This window comes from Pieris napi, chromosome Z (assembly GCF_905475465.1).
Source record: "Pieris napi chromosome Z, ilPieNapi1.2, whole genome shotgun sequence".
Classification (NCBI taxonomy): Eukaryota; Metazoa; Arthropoda; class Insecta; order Lepidoptera; family Pieridae; genus Pieris; species Pieris napi.
Genome location: NC_062259.1, coordinates 6,869,005 through 6,892,704, shown reverse-complemented (window position 1 = coordinate 6,892,704; position 23,700 = coordinate 6,869,005). Strand labels below are relative to the sequence as shown.

Sequence of the window (23,700 nt, the reverse complement as noted above, 5' to 3'; positions counted from 1 at the left end):
ATATTAAATAAATTGGTTCCTAAAGCGATTTTTATGTTATTCAACGTTGAATTTTAGATACCATATACTTTGGAAACTCGAATTTTATTATATTATTAAAAATGAATACAAATAAAATAAATAAATTATATACATATAAAATTTAATTAGAAAGTCTTTGATCTAATTCTTCCTTAAAACATTTAAGAATAATTATGTAAAATTTGGTATTATAAATAATAATATTGGGGGTGAGAATTGCGCATTTCGTTTGAATATGATCGGACAACAGCAATTCCAGAAGGCCTGAATCTTACGAAACACGCCATTCGTTTGTCTTTTGTTTGACCTTCTCAATCTCTCGATATTGGCCAGTAAAGCACCAGTAAATAATAGACGACTAAATGTGGAAGGAGAAGTTATTATATTACTAACGGATTGTTTGACATAATTTTTCTATAGAAAATAATGGCTCAATGTATTAAAACGAAAGGAATCACCGCAATTTAGACGGTCAGTGTTTACTAGGCAAACATTAAAAGCACAATTTGTTAGGTCTGTATGATGACACTATCGTTATTTCTTTACAAAATTGTTTGATTTAAGAAAATAATCGTTGCATACATTTTTCTTAAAGTCTTGACACAAATGTATAAATTTGTATATTTTTGGGTACCTCAAAGACGATATTCATACCGTTTTTACTTTATTATTCCATAATTTAAATGTGCAAGTCAATGTAAATAATAATTTGAAGTGCAATATTCAAAATTCAATAACCTAATGCTACATCACCTTGATTAAATACCAATGACCATATAATACGGCCACCGACCACGCCAATCACATTTAAAATGATTATTACCAAAATAAAAATATTATAATGGCTTTTGATAAAATCGAATTTGTATCTTTGTCAATAACACAATAAATTTGGAATATGTCTTTTATTTATACGTACATTCAAATACAGTGAAATGTACATTTATTTAATACGTTTTTTTTATACTGATTAATTAGAAAATAATGCTTAATAAAACAATTTTGTCATTTGTATTATTTATTTTATTCAAAGCAAAATCTAACAATCGGAAACTATCTTTTATATCTAATTTCTAAAATATAATTATGACCAAAAGATACAGTTCCAGAATTTGAAGTTTTTGAAACTCATTTCTACCCTACTTTATTTGCAAGTTCCGTTGAAAAAAAAGTTTGTATCAATATATACAATTATTCTTATTTTTATCTTTTAACTAGCTGACCTGGCTAACTTCGTTCCGCCCTACAACCTTATAATAACGTTGTTACTTTAATTTAACTTATTTTAGGATTTCATTAATGTTAAGTATTACATTAATACAACTTTTTTGCAAATACAGAAATGTTTTATTGCTTGCCATTGCGAAAGAAGAATGGCAGTTTTACACATTAGGCATCTCTCTAGCGTCAATATGGCGATACTGCATGTTAAGCACTTTCTGATATCCAACATCTTTTGATCAGGATCAAAGCATGGTTATGCATCTCCTCATTCACCTCAAGATCGGAATTTCTTGAACTGACACGAATTCGACGTAAAATGATGCGTAGTTTTGTCAACAGATGGCACCATATGGTTTTTGCATTCGTAAAATTAATTAATTAATTTATTGTTATTCGATAACTTATCCTATATTTTATTGCTTATTCTGCTATTCGGGACGGAAACAAATCCAACAAATCAAAAACCATGGCAATCGGTCCAGCCGTTCTCGAGTTATAAGTGTTGTAACAAACACGACTTTCTTTTATATATATAGATTTTATTTTATTTACTTCACACCACATTACACAAGACTTCATTACTTATACTACTAACTTTTACTAATATTATTATTATTATTTTCTACTAAGTGTTAATATATATTCTTTTTTTTTGCGACTGAGGCGCAAACTAGCTGATGTGGTCTCTACAGAATGACCAGCGCTGTGGAAATTACATGTGGCCAATTACAGCCACAGCACACACGCATTAAATACTTGAGACGAAGCGAATGGGAAAAGGAAATAATTTTTTTTATATATCTCTCATTATATCTTTTATTTAATTTTTTCTCTTTGGTTATTGTTATTTTGTGTGTTTATGTGTGTGTGTTTTTGTTTGTAATAAATGATATGTCTATGTATATTTATATAGATATCAATTCAATATTTTTTTAGATCTCATTTCATTTTTAACTTCTATATCCTTTCTATAACATATTTCACAAGTATCTGATTGTTCTCATTTTATTATGAGTGATGCTTGAGAGCAAACAATATACAATAGATATAATCAAATAAATGTTTGCTACATAAAAATATCAAGATTATAGAGGGAAGTGATGAATTGGTATAATTTTCTGCTCGATGTATAGCTTCAGAGAATCTTAACCGCATCAAAGTCACCGTCACCCACACAACTTTAATACGTGAATTATTACATTAAAAAACTACGTGGGAACGGAAATTAATTAAATTCCAATAGTATTACAAGTGAATTCAAGCTTTTGTCTTGGTCTTGCACCAATATTTGGTTCTTTATAGTTCATTTAATTATAGATTGGTATTAATTGTTTAATTTTTAATTAGTGTAATTTATTTTCTTAAAAATATACCTATATATAACAGGATTATGTTTACTTTGTTCTTTTGCAAAAAATAAAAAGTCTTTTTATTTTTTAGTTTGAGAAGTTTCCTCCTTTTAAAACTGCACAAAGTGAGCAAGATTTAGAACGTCGTACAATTTTGGTGCTAGGGCTATTCAGACATATTTCATTACCTTATATAGAATAGGTTTTAATAGACGACGGCTTATTATAAAAGCTTACCATATAAGATAACATAGGCGATAGATATATGTATTTGAGTGCGAGTGTGGCGCGGCGCTCCAGTGGCCGCGATGACCACACCGGTTTTACTTTCGTCCGAAGGTCACCGATGAATCTGGCTCAACGCGTACCACGTGCCGACTAGCTTATTCACACCTAGATAACTCACCCACACTTATGACTAATGTGACTGTAGCAGTTCATTTGTTTCACGCTGTAGGATTCAGACTGCACTTTGCTTTATATATAGGTTTTTGTTATACTAGTAGAATATCACTTGGGTTGCCTGGGTTCGATGCATACGTGAATTTCAATCACAGTCTATTAATTACTTTATAGAAGAGTGAGAGTTTTCTTAAGTCACAGCTAGGTTAAATAACACCATTGTTTCATAAATATAAACTTAATTTTTAATTTAAATAATCCCAAAATTACCTCTTTTTTTATTAGGTATAGTATTCCTTTGTTAGGTGTTTAGAATTGTCTTTATTTGGTTAAGAATATAATTATTTTTAGGTAAACGCGTTGATGTCTTTTACAGGCTAATTTCAATTTATACCTGTTTGTAATAGATTTTTCAAGTAAATTAATTATACTACCCTCATCATTAATTATACTACTAATCTCATAAGTTGTCAAATTGTATAAAGTCTCGGTTCAATTCTCAACGAAACAATTATTGTTTTGGTCGTAGGAAAGTGACGAACAATTGGTATAACTTGAGGGTTTTAAATTAAACGATGTAACGATAGTTGTTTATAAAATAATCATCAGAGAAGTGTTAATAGAAAACACTTGCTACATACATTAATGAATACTACTATCTAGATCTTAAATTAATTGATGGTTAGGTTTAGACCTGATATTTTTACACTGGCGCTTGATATCACCTTGTATTCGTCATTAAATATATAGGTTTATTAAAAGGATATATTTTGGCAATTCGATCTTATGAATCTCTTCAAATGATTAAATCTCTTCCTAGTATTGCCTTTTATTGACATAACTTTCACACATTTAATAATAAAACAATTTTTTACCGGATTGAAAATATACGCAAGCGAAACGTCGGTTAAATATAAAATTATGAAAAATAATTGTAAATACATAATTTCAATCCGGTAAAAAATATTTTATAGTTAAATCTCTTCCTTTTTTAACTATTGCCTACAAGCAGTTTACATTATTAAGAACTATGAGTAAATGCATTATTCAATAATTTATTAATTTTCCAAAACTTATATATTACCGTATATAAGTATAGTACCGTATCCGTATTATAATAGTACGGAATTTCAAAAAATGGTCTCCTCAAAAATAGTCTACTCAAATGAAGTATACAATTAGTATCATGTATACTTTATTTGAGTGTTGCTATTTTTGATGACTTTCTAAATTTATTGGTAACTATTTCCCTACGCATACCCAGACTAGATAATTAGTAGTTTGAATACAGAAGTGAATATAAAGCCCTGTACTAAAAATAAATCGTAATTGTTAAGTTTTAAAGGCTTTTCAAGAGAGCGATATTTGGCAGTCGTTGTATGGAAAATTAAGGTTGGTAGCAGTTAAAACTATGTTTTAGAAACATACTGGGCGTACGTATGGCGTAGTGTTGGCCTAGTGGTGTCAGCGTGTGATTCTCATCCGTGAGGTCGTAGGTTCGAATCCCGGCTAGGCCCAGACCTACAAGGTTTTAGCGCCAGTGGTTTTTTACTGGACGTACGTAATATTTATACAATATACTTACTCCAGATACTTACTTCATGTGCCATCTCAATTAGCTCAGCGTCATAAGTATCAGGTAGGTAGTTGAGTCTAACGATGCTAAAAAACGTTCTTTCAAATACGTAGCTATTATGAATTGTGACTCTAAGTATATTATGTGAATTTAAAATCAATTGTTACATTAAAAATAACTGGAAATCTAAATTTACTAGTTAATTTAAAAAAATAATTCGATAAATATCTCATTCTTTAATCTGCATCTCATCCATTGTTCTGATAAGCAATGGGGCGTCATGATGTAAAAATTTTCATTATTATGTTTGTTAGAAATATGTTTGTAAAACTTGATATGGCTTGATATTTTTTCTCTCTCATGACACTATTGTAAACTGAAAAATAAAGGGGGTACTTCGCAATGCAGGCAGGAGGTAAAAGAAACAACAATTTTCACATTAAAGTTATATTAAATGACAGATTCGACACTGGTTACACTAGGTAACCAACAAAAAATCAAATGACAAACGCGCCAGTCAAAAGTCTACAAATACCATATAGTTTCTTAATTTGTGGCAGTTTTGTCATTGGTAACATGAAACCAAAGTCGCTGAGCAATTAACACATAAATTGGCATGCTTGTGTTATACTTTTATTAGCAAAAAATAATCGAGAACTCGCGAAGTGTGCACCAAACTAAAATACCCTTTCGTTGAGAGTTTTAATCTGAGAACATTGGTATAGTTAAAGTTGCACCTTCAACTATACAAATGTATCACGCACACTTGGAAATTGTTTAACACAAACATGCCAACGCAAAGCTTTGTTTAAAATATTTCGCTACGGCGTACAAACCTGTCACCTAAACCTAAAATAAGTAATCTATTTGAAATCTTAAATTCTAAGTCTAAACAGTGTGCATGTGATTTGGATTCTGAACGTTTAACTGAAATGTAATCTCAATCACATGGACGCGTTTAGTATCTGATTTCGCACTAAGCTTATACCAAACAATAAAAATTCAACCAATGTCAACGTCACCTATTTGATGATATTCACTGGAAAGGGAACAACTTGAAAAGAAACAACATCTTATCATATTTAACTGTTCCAATTTTACTCAAATGAATTTAACAGATATCGAATGGTAACTGATTATAATAAAAATTAAATTAACATATTATTATACACAAACAAAATTAATTGTCACATCTTACAACTATTATAAAAACTTGTATAAGTTCAAACTAAACTTATCATTGAATATAGGTAATTGATTATGATAAATAACAAAATTTCTCGTAGATTTTGTATTTACATTAGTTTATACCTAAATACTACTACATAGTGTGTGCTTTAAACAGTGTGGAGGAGATAAATGTCCCTAAAATATTAGAAGACGAGCGACAGAGTGCGCGCCAATGGACGGGACTTTGTATATAAAGAATAATATATTATAATCTTTCAATATAAAACTGTGGAAGGCAAGACGAGGTAATCGGTTAGATCTGCGCCCGTCCCGGCCGACACTCCGCGCCCTCACAACACTTTCTAACCCTATAACTCGTTACTTGAGGTAGTTAAGTTTCATATTCTTAAATTTTTCACTATTTTGTTATTGCTATAATGAAAATATGTTACATAAATACCAACTTTATAAAGTACAGTGCTTAAAGTAGGTATGTTGGTTATTTTGTTTCTGTATACATCATAATTACACTACGCGTCCGTCAGTCAATTAAATCAATGATTTTAGATATAATTTGTACTTACGTTTTACAGTAGGATACTCTTGAACAAATGAAAACTTCTAACTGACTGACGTTTGGCAAAAGAGTTACATATATATTTGTAGACGATTGTGGAAGTATTCATAGATTTAATATATAATTATTACTTTTACAATCATCAATGAATAAGTGATGTATAAAGTTTTTTACAATTTGACACGATAATAGTCACTGATGAGGTAGACAAGTGTAATTATATTTGTATAAAAATATTTCTGAAATATAATCAACATTCAAATACAAACATTATCAAAATTAAGTCAATACAATGTAATATTGCACACTGACTTTCATAATAAACGAACATCGGTACTATATTTAGCATGGATCTTAATTTGTGACGGCATAAAATATACTCCGTTATATCAGTTTAATCAATAGTACGAGCCATTGCAAGAAAGCTGATGATATCTAAAACAATGATATATATCATTGATGTAGTTGTATATCTATTAGTTTATATTTTTAAATTCACCAGCTTTTTTGCAAGTAATGGTAGTTGCACCAAGCTGATATCAATATTTATAACTCTGACATGACGAATATTTTGTTACGCACGTGTTTTGGGACCTTGATATGTTCAGTACTGTCAATTCATAATCTTTCGTCATATTTACAAAATGTTTGTGTTCCTAGCCATCCCGTATTACTCTATACGTAATCGAGATATTTTATTCTATACAAAAAGAAAACATTTACAGTATTATATTAATTTATTGCTAAAGAATTTCATTATCATTAGGCTAAAAATTATTAAAAGTTAAATCGCTTCGCAACAGAGAGTTGGCGGTATTAATTTGGCAACGTTCAGGAAGACTACTTTCCTACACTAACGAAACAGGAATGTTTTAACTAAATTCGTTCAAATAACATATTGGTAACTAAAGTGGCATAAATCCTTTAAAACTCCCAAAAAATCAGAATTTAAAAGTTTTAAACTAGCTTACATTTTAAAACAAATTTTAACAGATAATAGGAAGCACCGGAATAATATAACAAACTATAATAATTATACGAGAAATAAACCGAATAAGTACGGCCCGTTGCCACTGGCCAACGATAATATATTTACTATTTAGTACGAGTCTTTCATGCCGTAAGTTCAAAAAGTTTGCTACTTACTCACGCATTAATCGTATACCTACTTTGAGATTTTGTAGGTTACATGCAATATTTTATTACTATATTTTATTAAAACTTATTGCCGAAATCACTATTGATTTGTACTGAATGTTCCATTCTAATTTTGAATATTTTTCTTATAAACTCGAAATGTAATTACTGCATATCATGTACTTCATAAAAATATATTTTTCGACCTTCAACATTTATTTACACAGAAGGACTACTCACATATTATAAACATCAACAACTATTCGCAAACATATAATAATTATTATAACTAAAATAAAACGTTAAAAGGATATGTGATTAACATTATAAGTCACTGGTGAGACATAAAATATTTTGTAAACGGATTCAATTAAAACTAATTCTTAATATATAAATTTCATATGTAAATTGATATGGATCTGTCTAAAATATAGCGGAATATTACTCCAGCGTCATGTAATTATATGTTTTGTTTAGCGCCCAGACAACCAGACATGTAAAGTCACCTTGTGTTGAAGACAAGGTTAGATTTTAATGAACAACAAAAAATAAAACTGTCCGATTGAACGCCTGTGTTTCGAAATAAGCCCCCAAATACTCTATCAGGATTATCACATAGCAAACTTTAAAATTTTATGTCCCTAAACTAATACCGAGATCGAGTTAGTGTTTTATTTATTGTTGATATAAAATCATGATATGTGTAAATGATACGCTACTTTTCTAGTGACCCGACGTTTTTGTGATAATTAATTATCAGTTCAAGAAGATGGAGATGTCGAGGAGATAGACGAAGATGAAGAACGTAAACTCTTTTTCATGTGTGTATCAAAATGCTTAATCATGTGATCTTTACGTATGAATCCTTTGCCACAGTGGTCACATGCGAATGGCTTACAGCCTGAATGTAAGCACATATGACGACGTAAGTCTGTCTTGTGGTTAAACGATTTCGGGCATTCATTGCATTTGAATGGCTTATTGTCGGCATGTTTTAAGTAGTGGCCTTCGTATGAAACATCGTCTGAAAAGCGTTTACCGCAACGGTCGCACTTAAATGGCTTAGCTCCCGAGTGAAAAGTTTTATTGTGTTGTGTCAGATAACATGCTTTATTAAATAACTTATCGCATTCGAAACACTTGTGAATTGTAGTAGGTACACTTTTCTTTAGCTGATTTCTTTCAGATAAAGGTGTACTGGGTACAGTTGAAGAAATAGATGGCGAGCCGTGGCTGTCGTTATCAGCTTTTGCGCTTTCAGGACTGGCCGGAGACTTCATCTGAGTACGATAATTCTCTTTGTTTGCGTAATCCATTATGTCCTCGATTTTCAGTATCTGAAGTTCACTTGAGTCTCTCACTGTCTCATCGTCTCTTTTGATTGTTTTTCCACCTACAGCATACCCATAAGGATATAATTTAATATTATCCGTGTTGTAGGTGACCATAGTTTCTTTAATAGCTTTAGGTGAATATGTGTATTCATACTCTACGTTATGACCATTTAAATCGATACTGTTATATTGCATAGGAGACTGTACTGGATCAACAATTATGTAACCGGCGGTGGAATCGTCGGCGATAACTTGACCCCCCACGTTAGGTGTTGTGACATAGTTAGAAACGTAAACGCTGAAGCTCTGCGTTTGTAGCTGAGAGAAGCTTGGTAAGCGTCCACCAGCTGGCTGAGTCGACGTTTCTTGTTCCATAACTTCGACTTCTTCTGGTTGTTCACCAAAAGTAGCCGGATTGGCTATAGGCAGATTGTTGATAGCCATATCCATAACGTGGGGGGCCATCCCGTTTGGGTAATTCGGTGCTATAGTCTGTTGAAAATTCTGACCCAAATATAATGGGGTGTGCGTGGGGTCCGGAACCGAAGGCCCCAAAGGATCCGTAGACCTCGGATTGTAAGGGTTGACACCCAAATGACTGAACGGCGGTAGCGTGTGTGCCGTAAGCGCTGGTGTACTCTGGGTTAGCACTGGAGCTGAAATATTGCTGGTTGATACTGATAGCAGGCCCCTCATATGATGATTTTGAGAAACAGAGGGACCTGCTTCCCCGTTTGGGGGATTCGCGCTAGAGGTAATTGATTGAGCCTTAGAACCCTGATTATCATTTGGATTGCCTATTCCGGGAGGCTGATTACCTATATTCATGGGATGTGACCCTACTTGATGCTGTAAAGGATGGTTAACTAATGAATTATTACTGAAATTATTATCTAAGTTACCCTGTTGAAGATGCGTGTACGGCGGCTTGGACTGCATACCAGCAACTCTGTGAGAACGTTCGAAGCTTTGTGATGCGTAGGGGGACTGCAGAGCACCGTCGTCGACGCCTCGGCTGTCGTCAGAGGGGACTGGGCTTTGTGTGTTGGAGTCTGCGCTCTGTTGCTGCGCGCGAGCTAACGACTCACGCGTAGGATGATGGTGACTGGATATTGGCATTGTAGCTGGATCTGGTTGGCCTGAAGACCTCACAGCATTTTTGTGTAAGGTTGTGTTGTAATGTCTTTTCAAATGACCTGAACTAGTAAACCACTTGTTGCAAGCTGTACAGTTGTACGTTTTGGGTCTTCTGGCTTCATTCGATTTCCAGTTAGCTCCTTTTCCACCAATTGATGGTAATGCTGATGACGTAGAATTCGCAGGCTGTGTGCTGGTAATTTGCGGAGCACTAGGTGAATCATAAGGCCTGTATGGAGGTTTCATGTCAGAATTGGAAGATGCTACAACACCCACGCAGTCCGATAATGGTGGCATTTGTACACCAGAGTATATTTTTTGACCAACGTGCATAAATTGATTCTGATCGTGATGTACTGGCAAAAATTTGTCTTGTGAGTATGCAAACTTTTGTTCGGGATGAAATATTTTTACATCTGACGGATATGTTTTTTGTTCTTGAAACATCTTTTGATCTTTGAAAAGTGAAACATCACCATTTATTTGAGGATTATTATATAGCTTTTGTGTTTCCCATGGCATCATAGGAACAGTTCTTGTGTTAACTTCTCTTCCTTGTGCTGGTGTTTCTTCGTATTGGCTATTTTGTGCCTCACCTTCATTTCCTTGGTATACAACCTTTTGAGAATCTAAATCTAGTATATCCGAGGACTCTTCATGTTCTTCTTTCACTTTGATGTTGTCATTTTGGTAGTTCGAATTATTAAATTGCTTTCCCGGAAATTGTTGAAATGCGATTGTGTTTGTTGCATTTGTCGCACTTGAACCAGCATGAGCCGAATTGCAATGCTCATTGAGTTGAACAGCAGAATCGCAAACATAGCCACATTTATCACACTGATTAGGCGACGGAGATGGAGTTGGTTGATTTAGTGGCTGACCATACAAAGGGCTTGATGATGATACTTGCGAAACACGATCTTGTATATTATAAGGATGGAAGCGATTCGACTTTTGTTGATAGTCTTGATTATATTGGGATTGTTCCCAGTTTATTTGCTCGGAATGCTGATTTTGAGAAAAACTTGAATGAGAATAGTTGTTACCATATTGCGCTCCAGGAGAAAATGTAGTTTGATCAGGATTCTGGTACGGCGATGGTGCACTGTGGTAGCTCTGTGGTGTAGCCGGGTGAGGAAATTGTGTAGAAGTCTCCGGCGTAGCTCTTTGTTGAAACTCAGGACTAGGTTTAGTAATCATATTGTCGCTCGAATCTGCTGGAGCTGAAACTGTAGTCTCGTTCTTTATTTTTGTACCGTTGTTGTTTTCAGCATCATTTTGCGAGTTTTGCGTACCCCATTTTACATATAAATTTTCTTTGTGATATTGTAAATGCACTTCTAAAGAATCAACAGTGTCCAAATAAAGGTCGCAAACCTTGCAATGGTAGTCCCTCGACGGCAAGGTCGACGATACGGTGTTGCTGTTAGCCATTTAATTCATCAAACCAAAGGAGAGCGCCGTCTCCTCCAAAGAAAAATAAAAGAAAAAAAATATCGCTTCTCTTTTTCTCGCACATGTAGTCGATGCGGTTTAGGCGATACAAGCTAAAGCCATGTTCGACGTCAAGCGTACCTTTCGGAATTCGCGCATCAAGTTATGCCACAGTAATGTTTTCAAAGAAAGTTTTTCGCGGCATCGCGCGCGGGCGGGCGGCACAACCACGTGCGCGCTGTAAACACTCTCGTAATCGTAGACAACACAACAAAACTTCAGTTTTAAGTTGTTAGTCCGAATGCACTTATTTCACGAAAAGCACACAAGTTATTCTATTATTTTTCGAATTAAATGTTCTTTGTAATTATTAAGAACATTAATATTTAACGTCCATTCACTTCTAAGAATCACAGTTTATTTTAATTAGATAACTTGGCACTTAATTATAAATAGAGAGTCGCGACGCGTTTTGTAGTTTTATAATAAAGCGAGAACCCAATGGTACGGACGTCGGGTACGGACGCTGTGAGCGTTTAGTAGCAACTGACAGCCTTCCCGAAGTCGCCTTCGGGGGCATGACTTCAATAACAATTCGCAACGTCGCGGTCGTCCCCCACCGAGACGTAAGAGCGAGCGAGAGGGTCACTCCGTACACTGTGATGAAGTTATCGCTTCTTCGTCCTTTTGTTCGTCCTTGGCGGAAGCGAGAGCGATGCGTGGGGCGAGGCGGGGGTGCGGGGAACGGACCGGTCCTACTCTTTCTCAAAATTGAAATGCCCGGTCGAAATGTCCGGTGAAGCTGTGTCCGAGTGGGACAGCGATAGCACCCACCCTTATAATGCGGGCAGCCCGAACCTGCGAATGAATTTTCTAAATTTTAAATCTTGTTTTTGTCCATCTAAAGGAGTAGGTGTAAATACGTAGTTACAGGAATGTTGAAAAATTACTTATCATCAAAAACAACTACTTAATCAAACTGTATACCTACTATACGTGTAATATGTTGTGGATTTTAGGTTGATGCAAAACAAGTTTATTTGCATAAGAATTTTACAAATTATTTTTAGTTACATTTCAACTGCAGCATTATAAATTTTAAAATAAAATATGCACTTGTGTATTGAGAAACTTGCATTCGCTAAAGCATCAAAAGGAATTTTTAATGAATTGCCTGGTTTAATATATCTATTATGATAATATTATAAAATAATGGAATTATTAATCGAAGAGAATTTTAATATTAACATCCTCAATAATTAACTGTCTAAATAGTTATCAAGATTCAATTAATGTTTTAGATCATAATACGTACATATTGTTTATAAAATAATAGTTAATAATAATAAAACGAATAATTTTAGTTTGGGTAAAGCATTCTTAAATTTTGCTTAAAACGTACTAAATTTGTAGCCGGTGGACGGTCATGCAAACTATGGGGAGTGTCGACATCGATTTTCTCGGACTATGCCGATCACTTCACGTCTCCCCTACCGTTTTACACTCGGACTTTCTTCCTATCTATATATTTAGCTACGTGTTACGCGCGTTATAAGTATCGGTTTTAAAGAACCGAGCTTCAAGGTTTGTCGAATTATACCTCTCTTTAGTGAATTTCCTTCTCTTATGATATAATATATTGAAAATGGCCTTCAGATCCTTCAACAAAGCCACAAGAAGCTGTGCTAGCAGGTTAAGCAGACATTCTGAACCAAACACCAGTTATGTCTGTTGTAACACATGCATGCATTGTGTTCCTGGTGGTAGAGAGAAGTCGGCCGTCCATTGCCAATGAAACAAAATTTGATATTATCTCTATAGCTATATGTATAATAAATAACTATGGCCTGATTTTTCATAACATCATCTAAAAAGGGGTAGGTACATACTACCTTCTGCCTTGATCACACATCTTTTCGCTACCTTTATACTAAACCTAATCAATAAAATCTTGATAAGATAATAACCACATTTAATCCTCCCAAGTTAATCTTGAGCTATTTTTTTTAAAAGTACATGAATGTTAAATGGTATTACTATTATTATATTATTGTTACTTGTAATCTACTATTATTTTTTTACATTTAATACGTATCACAATTGTATCGAGTACTAGAGTCAAAGCTGCCTAGCCATTAGTAAAAACATATTTATTAATAATTATTTAAATTAATAACATACACGAGAAGATCTCTGTAATCTGTAAAATTATTTACATTAAAAATCGACCCTGTGTTAAAATAGTATTTTTCCTCGCGATGCAGGTACGCTGATCGAGAAAAGTACCCGCTGGGGTCAAAGTTATACATTAAATGAAGTAATTATAAAACAAATATATTGTTATTTTTTTATACAATTGTATTGTATGCTTCAACATGTGTGTGCGCTTTACAGCATTTGTTGTCAGAAGACCTCAATTTCCGCTAAGTAATATAATGTTAAAATAAAAACAATAACGAGAACTTTCTATTTTAAAAAGGTAATATAGTTTATTGTAGTCAGCTTATCTGTTCAATGAAACAAAGTATTTGTAAAACGCCGATGTAACATAAACAATGGGATTATAATCTGCTTTGTGTTCTAAGTAAAAGAAATTGCTAATACCTGCGTTTCTTATCGCATTTCGCAGAAAGCTACAATACACGCTAATGACTTAAATCTTTTTAAATTTTAATAATTAATATTTCAAGAAGTGAGATATGCCGATATTACCTAGATATTATAGGTACTCTTTACCATTCGTTCTGTTAAAAGTGTTTTAAAAGTGACCCTTATTTACATAAAAATAGGGCATCAAATGAATCAGATCTTACGGGTTAATTTTTTCGTGAGCCTGCTGAGAGAGAAACTTATGCATAGACAAAGACATAGACATAACATTTATTACAAACGAAAACACACACACATAAACACACAAAATAACAATACTTAAAGAAAAAAATAAAATCAAAAAAATTAAAAATTCCCTTTTGCCATTCGGTTCGCTTCCAGTGTGCAATGTGTGTGTACTGTGGTTGTAATTGGCCCTGGCTCAGCATTATGCTGAGGAGCAAAAGTTCCACAGCGCTGGTCATTCTGCCAGAGACCACAGCAGCTAGTTTGCGCCTCTAATAAAATAAATAATAATAATACCAAGTAGAAAATAATAATAATAATATGGCTTGTCCGTAATCGATTTTCAACCTTAAAAGAATTTAAGGCCTACTGACCATAAACCATTAATTAATTAATTTTTCTACGAACATAAAACACTTGCTCGTATAGTGAATAAAACATCGATATATTATAAAAAAAAGTTGTATATTTAGTATTGAATAGGCACCAATTTTTTTTTCCATTGAATAGGCACCAAAATTATAGATCTTATTTGAGACATTTGTTTACGGTTAGAATCCTACACTATCCTTATATTAGACTAAAAAATATTTTCAAAAAATTTCATGATCTATATGAAAACTTCGACTGAAAAAGATACCAGAAAAAATCCTATATAAAATAAACTATCAAACCAAAGATATGTACTACTGTATTATAGAAGACATCAATAGCTACAAGTCCGTACTATATCTAAGTACTACAAAATTAATATGATAAATATCTAGCCATGCAAAACCGGAACTGAAAGTCAGGTTCAGCTCGACACATTTTAGTATACAATAAGTACACCAACTGACATAGTTAGTGTGCATTTGCACACTAGCGAATTTTTTGTAATGTAAGCAACGGATTAGCATCTAGATGTTAGCGTTTAAACCCAGGTTGAGTTAGGTTAGTTACGTACAGTTAGTCGCTGACCTAAATTAAATATTAACTGTGTTTGAAGAATACTTTGAAAGTGAGACTGACAATTAACTGAATCAATATTAATTACCATCCTTATATAACTTTGATACAAAAACATTTTAGTCGCAGTCCAGGTCAGGCAGAGAATATATATGTTAAATTAATAGTAGTTATTAAAATCAATTGTCAGTATTGACGTTTTTAATCATCGTACAGAAGTTTTACGAGAAGAAGAAATTACCTACCCTTTTTTTATCACTATGGCACATAAGAGAATCTTATATTAAATTTATATAAATAATACATTCTCGCTATTATTAGGCGGCAACTGGATAAGTGATACCTCCTCCAATAAAAACTTGCACCGTCAGAGGGCTAGCGTACACTTATGAGTGGTACACTCTTTTTGAAGCTCCCAAAGTATTAAATCAGAAATACCTTGACGGGCAGCTGGTTGGTGGTTATTGACAGTGATCTAACACAGGTGGAATTTCAAAGTCTGCCTATGAATTTCCATTGATATGAAAAAACTTATATAAAATATTCATACTGATAAAAAAGTCGACAGTTTTCACTTGTCTTGACAATCGCTCGTGGTATAGTTTCTGTTTTAAGATTGCAATCAAAAATATTAAAAACATTCATTTTGGTATGCATACTAGAAACACAATAATATTTAATTAACAAACGTGATCAGCGCAAGTTCATATAACATTAGTTGATATTTTGGTGTGTTGTAAAATACACCTTATTACAAAGTGATAAAGATATTATTACAATCTACGACAATTCTAAGTAATGAAAGAATCTGGTGGTCCATCTTTGGCGATATTATATAAAAGGAAATGAAATCTATGTAGTTTTTAGGAATTATATATCACTTAAGTGTCTTTTTTATATTTTAAACCGCCTTCATTATTTAGGTATGTATATTTTTACGGCAATTTTGCTAACTCTTAAGAGTGTATTACTCTAATTCATATTAAGTTTTACTAAAATGTACATACCGAAAAGCTTACATCGCCACGTAGTAATTAGATTCAGTCTGCGATTTGACTTTAGTGAGGTCACTTTGATGGAGCTTAAATTCTACGAACGCTCCCGTTTCAATAACATTTTAAACTTGGCCAGACGTGTTATTATTGAGCGATTAGTATATGCAATACCGGCATCTACAAAGCGTGCAACATAATTTTAATAAAGCCCCCATTCAAATGTTATCGAAACATATTCTAAGTATCCGAATTCATTTAGTCGTTGTTTAATAATTTAGCGACCTATGAGTTATTAAAGACTTTTAGTTCTAAGTTATTATATATAAATACTAGTAGACTCGGCCAAGCGTTGCTGTGGCTAAGGTTTTTGTTACAGATGTTAAATAGTATCTTATGTGAAACGTTGGTACTTTCAACACAGCGCGGCGCCATCTGTTAGAATTGTGATTTGTGACTGTCAAATAATAACAGACAAATAATTAGCAATAAATTAAAATTGCGACTATAATTTGAGATTTAAACTATCCTATCTCTCAAGTTGGATCGAACTGCACATGGTGTGCAAATTTGATTGATATCGGTTCGGTAGTTTAGGAGTCCATTGAGGACAAACATTGTGACACGAGATTTATATATACATATTAAGATGTACTTACTATAGACAAAAAAAATGAATACTACAAAACTGTTACTAACAATTTAGTATCTATGGCACTACCAACAATAGAATACTTTACTTTGAGCAGTGTAGATTGACTAATAACCCTGAGGCAATGTGTTCGAATCCCGGTGCAAAGGGTTTTTCTTTTTATGTGCACATTTAACGCATCATATAGTTAAGGTGAACACAGAGAAACCGGTATGTATTGTCCCATTTAACTTCCATAACTAATATATACTAATAACAGCCTACTATCTAAGTAGTATCAACAGGGGAACTGCCAACACACAGGTAGTGAGTTCCAATCCCGGTTGTACATCCAATTATTTTTATGAATTCTTCCACATCCGGTGAAGAAAATCTTCGTGAGGAAACTCACCGGTCATTTACCTAGAGCCCAAAAGAAAAAATGTCTGAACTAAAAAAATAATTATGACATCATAGATTTTAGGAAATATCAATGTAATTGTTGCTTATATATATAGATATATATAAACTAAAATAATAAACTTCAAAGATGCACTAGTCAGTTTTAATTATAAAGTAAGCCCGTGCGAATTTCTATCAAACTTTTTAGTACGTTCGAGCCTACGAGCGCGAAGCATTGTTTTTTTTCACCGGGTAATGAACACAATGGACACAAATTGTTCTTTGTAAATATTAGGACCTAGTCTGAAATACCTGTCGAGTCATGAAAGCAATTTTATAAATTCGTCCGTATGCCCTTTAAAGTTTTATTTAAACTTTTGAATTTCATGTAAATTTTTAAAAATTAAAAAAAATGATTTTAATAAGTATACGAAGTTGATTGCGTAAAATATTCGTCCAAAATATCAATTCTATTTTTCTAAATAAATCTGTTTAGCGGTTTATATAACCCAAAATACATAGTTGACTTCACTGCACGCGCATCGCAGTTTCAAATTACATATTAGAAAAGAGAAACTTGTCGAAGCGATTTCGAATTGTAATTTTAAACTGAACAAAAGACCCTATCAATTGCGCGACGTTGTCAAATTTACCAGAATGCACCAAAACTTCTAAAGCAACATCGCATCTTCACGCACACAAAACGAAAAATACCACGATGCATAGTGCACACACATACAAAGATTGTAGAAAAAAGTATGTAAACGATACACTTCTCAGAAAAAACACACTCACACTGGGAAGATTGCTATTCTGTTGTTGAATAGGTGAATATTATTGAAAAAAAGAAGAGCCCAACACACGGATGACGAAAACAATGCGCTGTTGCAGCGGACACGTGCAATTTAAAACTTTTAAGGTGCTTAGATGATTTAGTTTTAAGTGTTGTTATTACCAAGTTAGAAATTTGAATTTCGAACATTGTGATAATAAACTATTTGATATTTTAGTACACAGTTTTGAAATATGGTGTTTCGTATCTACCAAAATGTATGTACGTTCTATAAACATAATGTATAAAACTATGACATGACATTATATATCACGATACATATTATTCCTGGGTAGGTTACACTTAATTATATCCAGTAATTGTTAAGAAAATTGTAATGTATTTGTTTAAGCACGCATTATTTTATACGCAGATAGTAGTGCGTTGGTGTTTTCAAAATAAAACATTTTCGAGTAGCCTACGACGCTTTATTCAGATCGAGTCGCATAAGGGATGGGGTGCATAGGAATGCAGCAGATAAAAAACGATTTACTGTTAGCCGCGGGGGTGGCTGGACCGGTTTTGAGTCAAACCACTGTTATTTCATCTCAAACGCTTCATTCGGACTGCAAACTATTTTGTTTTATAATGTTTTAGATTTTGGTTCACGTTTTTGACCACATTTTCATTTTCATTTTAGCCCTTATCGATTGAGTCCTATGTTACATTAAAACGTTGATAATGGAAAAATCGAATTACATAAATTATGGTAATGATAAAGTCTCAAGTAAGTAGGTATCTAGCAAGAATCATTAACGCTTGGATCGTTTGTTTAATACGATATGTGTAAAATTTGAACCAATTTCCATGCGAGTGGCTGGTCATCAATTTACTAAGGTGGGGTGCGGGGAGAGAGCCCAGGCTCCTCTAACCCCTTATTTTACATTTCACACTCCGGGAAAATCGTTAGAGAAATCTGCGTAACGTGCATGTCCGAGATATACGCACACACGGACATAGAAAGCGCGCGTCCGAGCCACCCCGCTAGCCCCCTCATATCGATCAAACTTCAAGAAATCCTCTTACCTATACGCAGCCTACTGATTATATGTAAATTGAGATTCTCTTCACCTACCACTAGAATTTAATGGCCCTTATATTTCATGGAAACGGCCAAAGTTTTAATTATTACGTAGGCAAATAAGGAGCAGATTTTTCTGCTTTAAACAATCTTATCGATTTAATATGATTGTTATTGTAAATTATAAAATCACTTTTGAAATGCTGAAAAACTTTCAGTTCTAAGTCTCTAAGAAGCGATCCGTCTTAATTGAATTCCCCAGCTATAAAACTCGAACGTGGACGAACTGTGCGAGAGCGACGCGGTGCAAAGCAAAAGTCCAAGCGATATATTGAAAGACGTAAGGGTGGTCACATACATTATTACCGTACAATGTCACTATGCAAATGTATGTAGGAAGGTCCTGTGTACACGCACTTACGCATACGTGGAGGTGGGTGCCTTCTCCACATAATCCGCTTTCCCCGTCAGCCTCGCGCCAGCTTCGCCAAAGATGGTTCTACGCATGTGAGTGTACACACGCGGCACTTTCTCTTGAAGCTCGCCACTGGCTTTTAAAGGGGGTGGAGGGTGTTCAAGGGGGCCAGAGGGCGAATCGTTCCGAACGGGTAAGCACGGGGGCAGCGGACAGCGTGGCCTTACGTGCGCCACATAGAAACGGTCATCGATGCCTTCCTTTGAAAAGTACTTGAGGAATTAAAATTATAATCAACGCGTAATCCACAAAACATGCTAAGCAACAGGCTATATACATTATTAATTAGTCATTGTTAATGAAGTCACTTAGCCATTAATAAATGATGAGTTTAGTTTTGGAGGTCTATAAAAACCACCCTTAACAGTGATAACACAAAAGTACCTGTTATAGATGTTAATTAAAGCCGAGCCGTGTGCTGCGAGGAAAAAATATAATTTGAACAAGTCGTAATTAGAGATGTTTACATAACTGTTAAACAGATATTTACTTAATTTTTAATATTTTTCCTCTTTACGCTGGAGGGTCGGGTTTAAGCATATTTATTTTTCTCGAGGCAAAAGGGAAATTCTGAAATTACATCTGAAAGATGAGACTGGACGAGGCTGAAGCATTTCGGATACTCTCACAATTTGTTACAAGTTTTCTTATATTCAGGAAGTAAATACGTGGTGTAGGTTTGCAGTATTCGGATCTGGGGCACCTTATATTAAAACGTCTATTTTACTTTATACATAAATTTAAATGACACCAGATTGTAGATTAAGCTTTGCTTTTTGCAGTAGTTCGATTCGTTTAGAGGAAGTTTTAAGTTTGATTCCAGGCATAAAAAAAATGTTTTCTTTATGTAACAGGAGGCAAACGAGCAGGAATCTCACCTGACGAGTGATGGACCCCGCCCATGGACACTCACATTACCAGTGCGTTGCCGGCCTTTTAAGAAAAGCTACGCTCTTTTCTTGAAAGATAAAAATAAATCAGAGGCGCTACAACCTCTTTAAGTCTTGGCCTCAGATTTGTGAATCTGTTTCATGATAATTTTTTTAAATCTTATAGGCAAGTAGGTGATCAGCCTCCAGTGCCTGATACACGCCGTTGACTTTTTGGGTCTAAGACATGTCGGTTTCCTCACGATGTTTTCCTTCACCGTTCGAGCAAATGTTAAATGCGCACATAGAAAGAAAGTCCATTGGTGCACAGCCGGAGATCGAACCTACGACCTCAGGTATGAGAATCGCACGGTGAAGCCACTAGGCGAAAGTAGTACTAGTAGACGAAAATTGGTGCTTATAGAAAAAATTAAAGCTAATTAAACCTTATGTCGTTTTAATATAGTCCAATATTAAATAACAGCGACAGTTGCAGCGTTATTGTCGCATATCATTAGTCGCGAACGCGAGGTGTGCTATACTTAATTTTAAAAGTATCGTGGTGAAATAGACAATAGTTTACGCTTGTTTGAAAAAATAGGCATTAGACACACATTCCCTGTCCCTTCCTATAAATTTTGAAATGTTTACGAACTTTCGTAACGACATAAGGTCCAATATCAAATATCAATTTATTGTTATTTGTGAGCTAGTTTTATTTCACATACACGCAAAGTATTAACTTAAGTGTTAGAGTTAACCATTATTTGATGATTTCAAGGTTTTCGAAGTACGCGAAAGTTTGTATGTAGTAATCGACAAACGAATCTACATTTATGATTAATATTTTTATTGACATAAAACCAAAAATATGTCGTGAAAGAGGTATTGCTACCCTTTGGATATAAAATTATATTAATAACACAATATCATTGGTACTTATTCATTATTTATTTATTCGGGTTTATATCTACAAAATTGTTAGGTAGTTAGATCTCTAACAACTTCTTTAAAAAGCATTGGTGATATTTGTAAATAGTTTAGTTATATAATTCGTTTGAATAGTTAACATTAAATGAATTTGATATTTAAAGTCACCTAGTTTTAATGCACGGTAAATTTTTTTGTCACATATAAGTTTTATAAGTTAAGCAGAAAAGGATTGATCACATCTATGTTACACGAACTGAGCTGCTAGACCATTTCGGGCCAATTCTTAGGCCCACCACCAACCATAGCACACAGGATCCATACTAGACCACTCATATCGAGATACGATATAACGCTGGAACATAATGCGAGCAGGAGACTGGAATACCAGGCTAGCAAGGGAGAAGTTTTTTTTAAATTAATTATTGTCCACCGCCGCGTCTATGTGAAAACTCAAACACTTCTGGGTGGATTTTTAAAGTGAAACTTCTTTATCGACGTATGGGAGAAATTTAGTTGCAAATCGTCACGTTTTTCGGTTACGCGCCATGTTGCTTTTTGAAGTCAAACTTCTTTATCGGCGTTGGAAATAAATTTACCGTCACATTTTTCGGTTACGCGCCATCTTTTTCTTGTACCTACCACGGTTGATCCGAAGAGATTCGAAGCCATTATAACAAAAATATATAATAACGATAATAATGATAGTAATAATTATATTACAATTAATGAAATTCTGTAATAATCTTAGTAGTGATAAGGTAAAATGAAATAATTGTATTTGTATTAACGTATATGATAATAAAAGCCTTTTGTTGAACTTTAACTTTATTTAACCAATTTCTGTAAAGTTGCATATTATAGTAGATCATTTTTCGAAAAATAAGGTAAGAAATTTCACTTCTTACGTGTGTACACCTAGTACATGCACACATTTTTCATTAGGTTAACCAAAAGATTCATGAGGAAGGTAACAAATTATTATTGGTCAAATCGTGTGACGCCGATCCCTAGTATAGTATCAACGGTTCATGTAATAATTTCCTAAAATTTCCAAAATTTCTTTTAATTTCAGCCAGGTGGTTCACCATGAACTTCCTATCCTTCAGATCAGAACGAACCTCGGCCTTGCCGCAATTGACTTTTTACATTTACGGAATTGAAGGTAAGATCCAAGACGATGACAAGTAACATTAAGGTAACGTTAAGTTAGATTAAGTAACCCCTGAAGTCCATCATCAGAGTAGATAAGTGGTATCAGCATGGTTGTTTCAAATGTTAGGTCAAACATGTTTTATAATTTAGTATTTGTGCTATGTTCAAAAATAGCTGATGACCTAGAAACGCCAATTGAAATTCTTTTCACTTTATTGAACAGAGACTCAACTATAAGTAGTGTTATCGGACACTTACTTATCTTAAATATCCTTATAAGTAGTAGGTTAGACTTTAATTACTTATAACTTTTAAATTCGGCTAGATCGTAGTGTTCAAGGACCTTTCAGTGAAGAGACAATTTATAAATAATAAACAGAGATTAAGGAAACATTGTAAAAAACTCTACTACTGTAATTTCGATAGGTGTACATGTCGAATGAACGAACCCATCGTTGGGATTTCAAAGTTTCAAGCCACGCAAAATTGAACCTTAAAGCTTTCATAGCATTACTTACATTATACATTTGCTAGCTCAGGTCAGTTCCAACAAATCTAAGAATTACTTTATAAGTCTATAATGGAATACCTTGGCTACACTAAACTAGACGTCATGAAATGCATTATACAATAACTATATATATTAGCAAGAGGATACGATAGGATAAGGTCTATAAATTAACCCAATCCCCAAAGGACTCTGCTTGACATCGAAAATCCTTTATTTTCTGCAGTCTTAATTCAATGTGTGACACCCTTGTAAACCCTAAAAAATGTATTTGTTCAAAAGTTTATTTTGGTTATATAATCATATGAAGAAATCATGTAAATATGTGGCATGCAAACAACGAAAAAATATGACAAAAACTACTTTTTAAGATAATACAATTTAATAATTAATTTAAAATCTATTAAGTACCTAACTTTGATAGCATGAATCAATACGTAAAATTCAAAAACCCTACAGCCTATATCTGCATTATATGTAGGCAGTATGTAAATAAGTACCTCGAGAAGGCTCGATATATAGTTTAAAGCTATACATACAAGCTTGACAATGCTGGCCTCCCCCGTACCAGGATATTTTACTTATCTGGACGTGGCCCCTTAGGCGCGTCCTAAACACCACCCAGGAAGGCAACCCACCCTACCGCTACCCCAAAACCACCTCATAGTATACACGGTACATAGAGAACTAATTCTGCCAACCTCCATAAACTCATATGTGTATATAGACTTATTTAAATAC

At 33.9% G+C, this 23,700-nt stretch overlaps 1 protein-coding gene across 1 annotated transcript; it reads right to left on the bottom strand.

Annotated features, from left to right (window-relative positions):
• Nucleotides 1–5,003: 5,003 nt before the first annotated feature.
• On the bottom strand, nt 5,004–11,924 carry LOC125062453. The gene has a single exon (XM_047668396.1). The coding sequence runs from the start codon at nt 11,359–11,361 to the stop codon at nt 8,218–8,220; it is 3,144 nt and encodes a 1,047-aa protein (XP_047524352.1). The 5' UTR covers nt 11,362–11,924; the 3' UTR covers nt 5,004–8,217.
• Nucleotides 11,925–23,700: the final 11,776 nt, after the last annotated feature.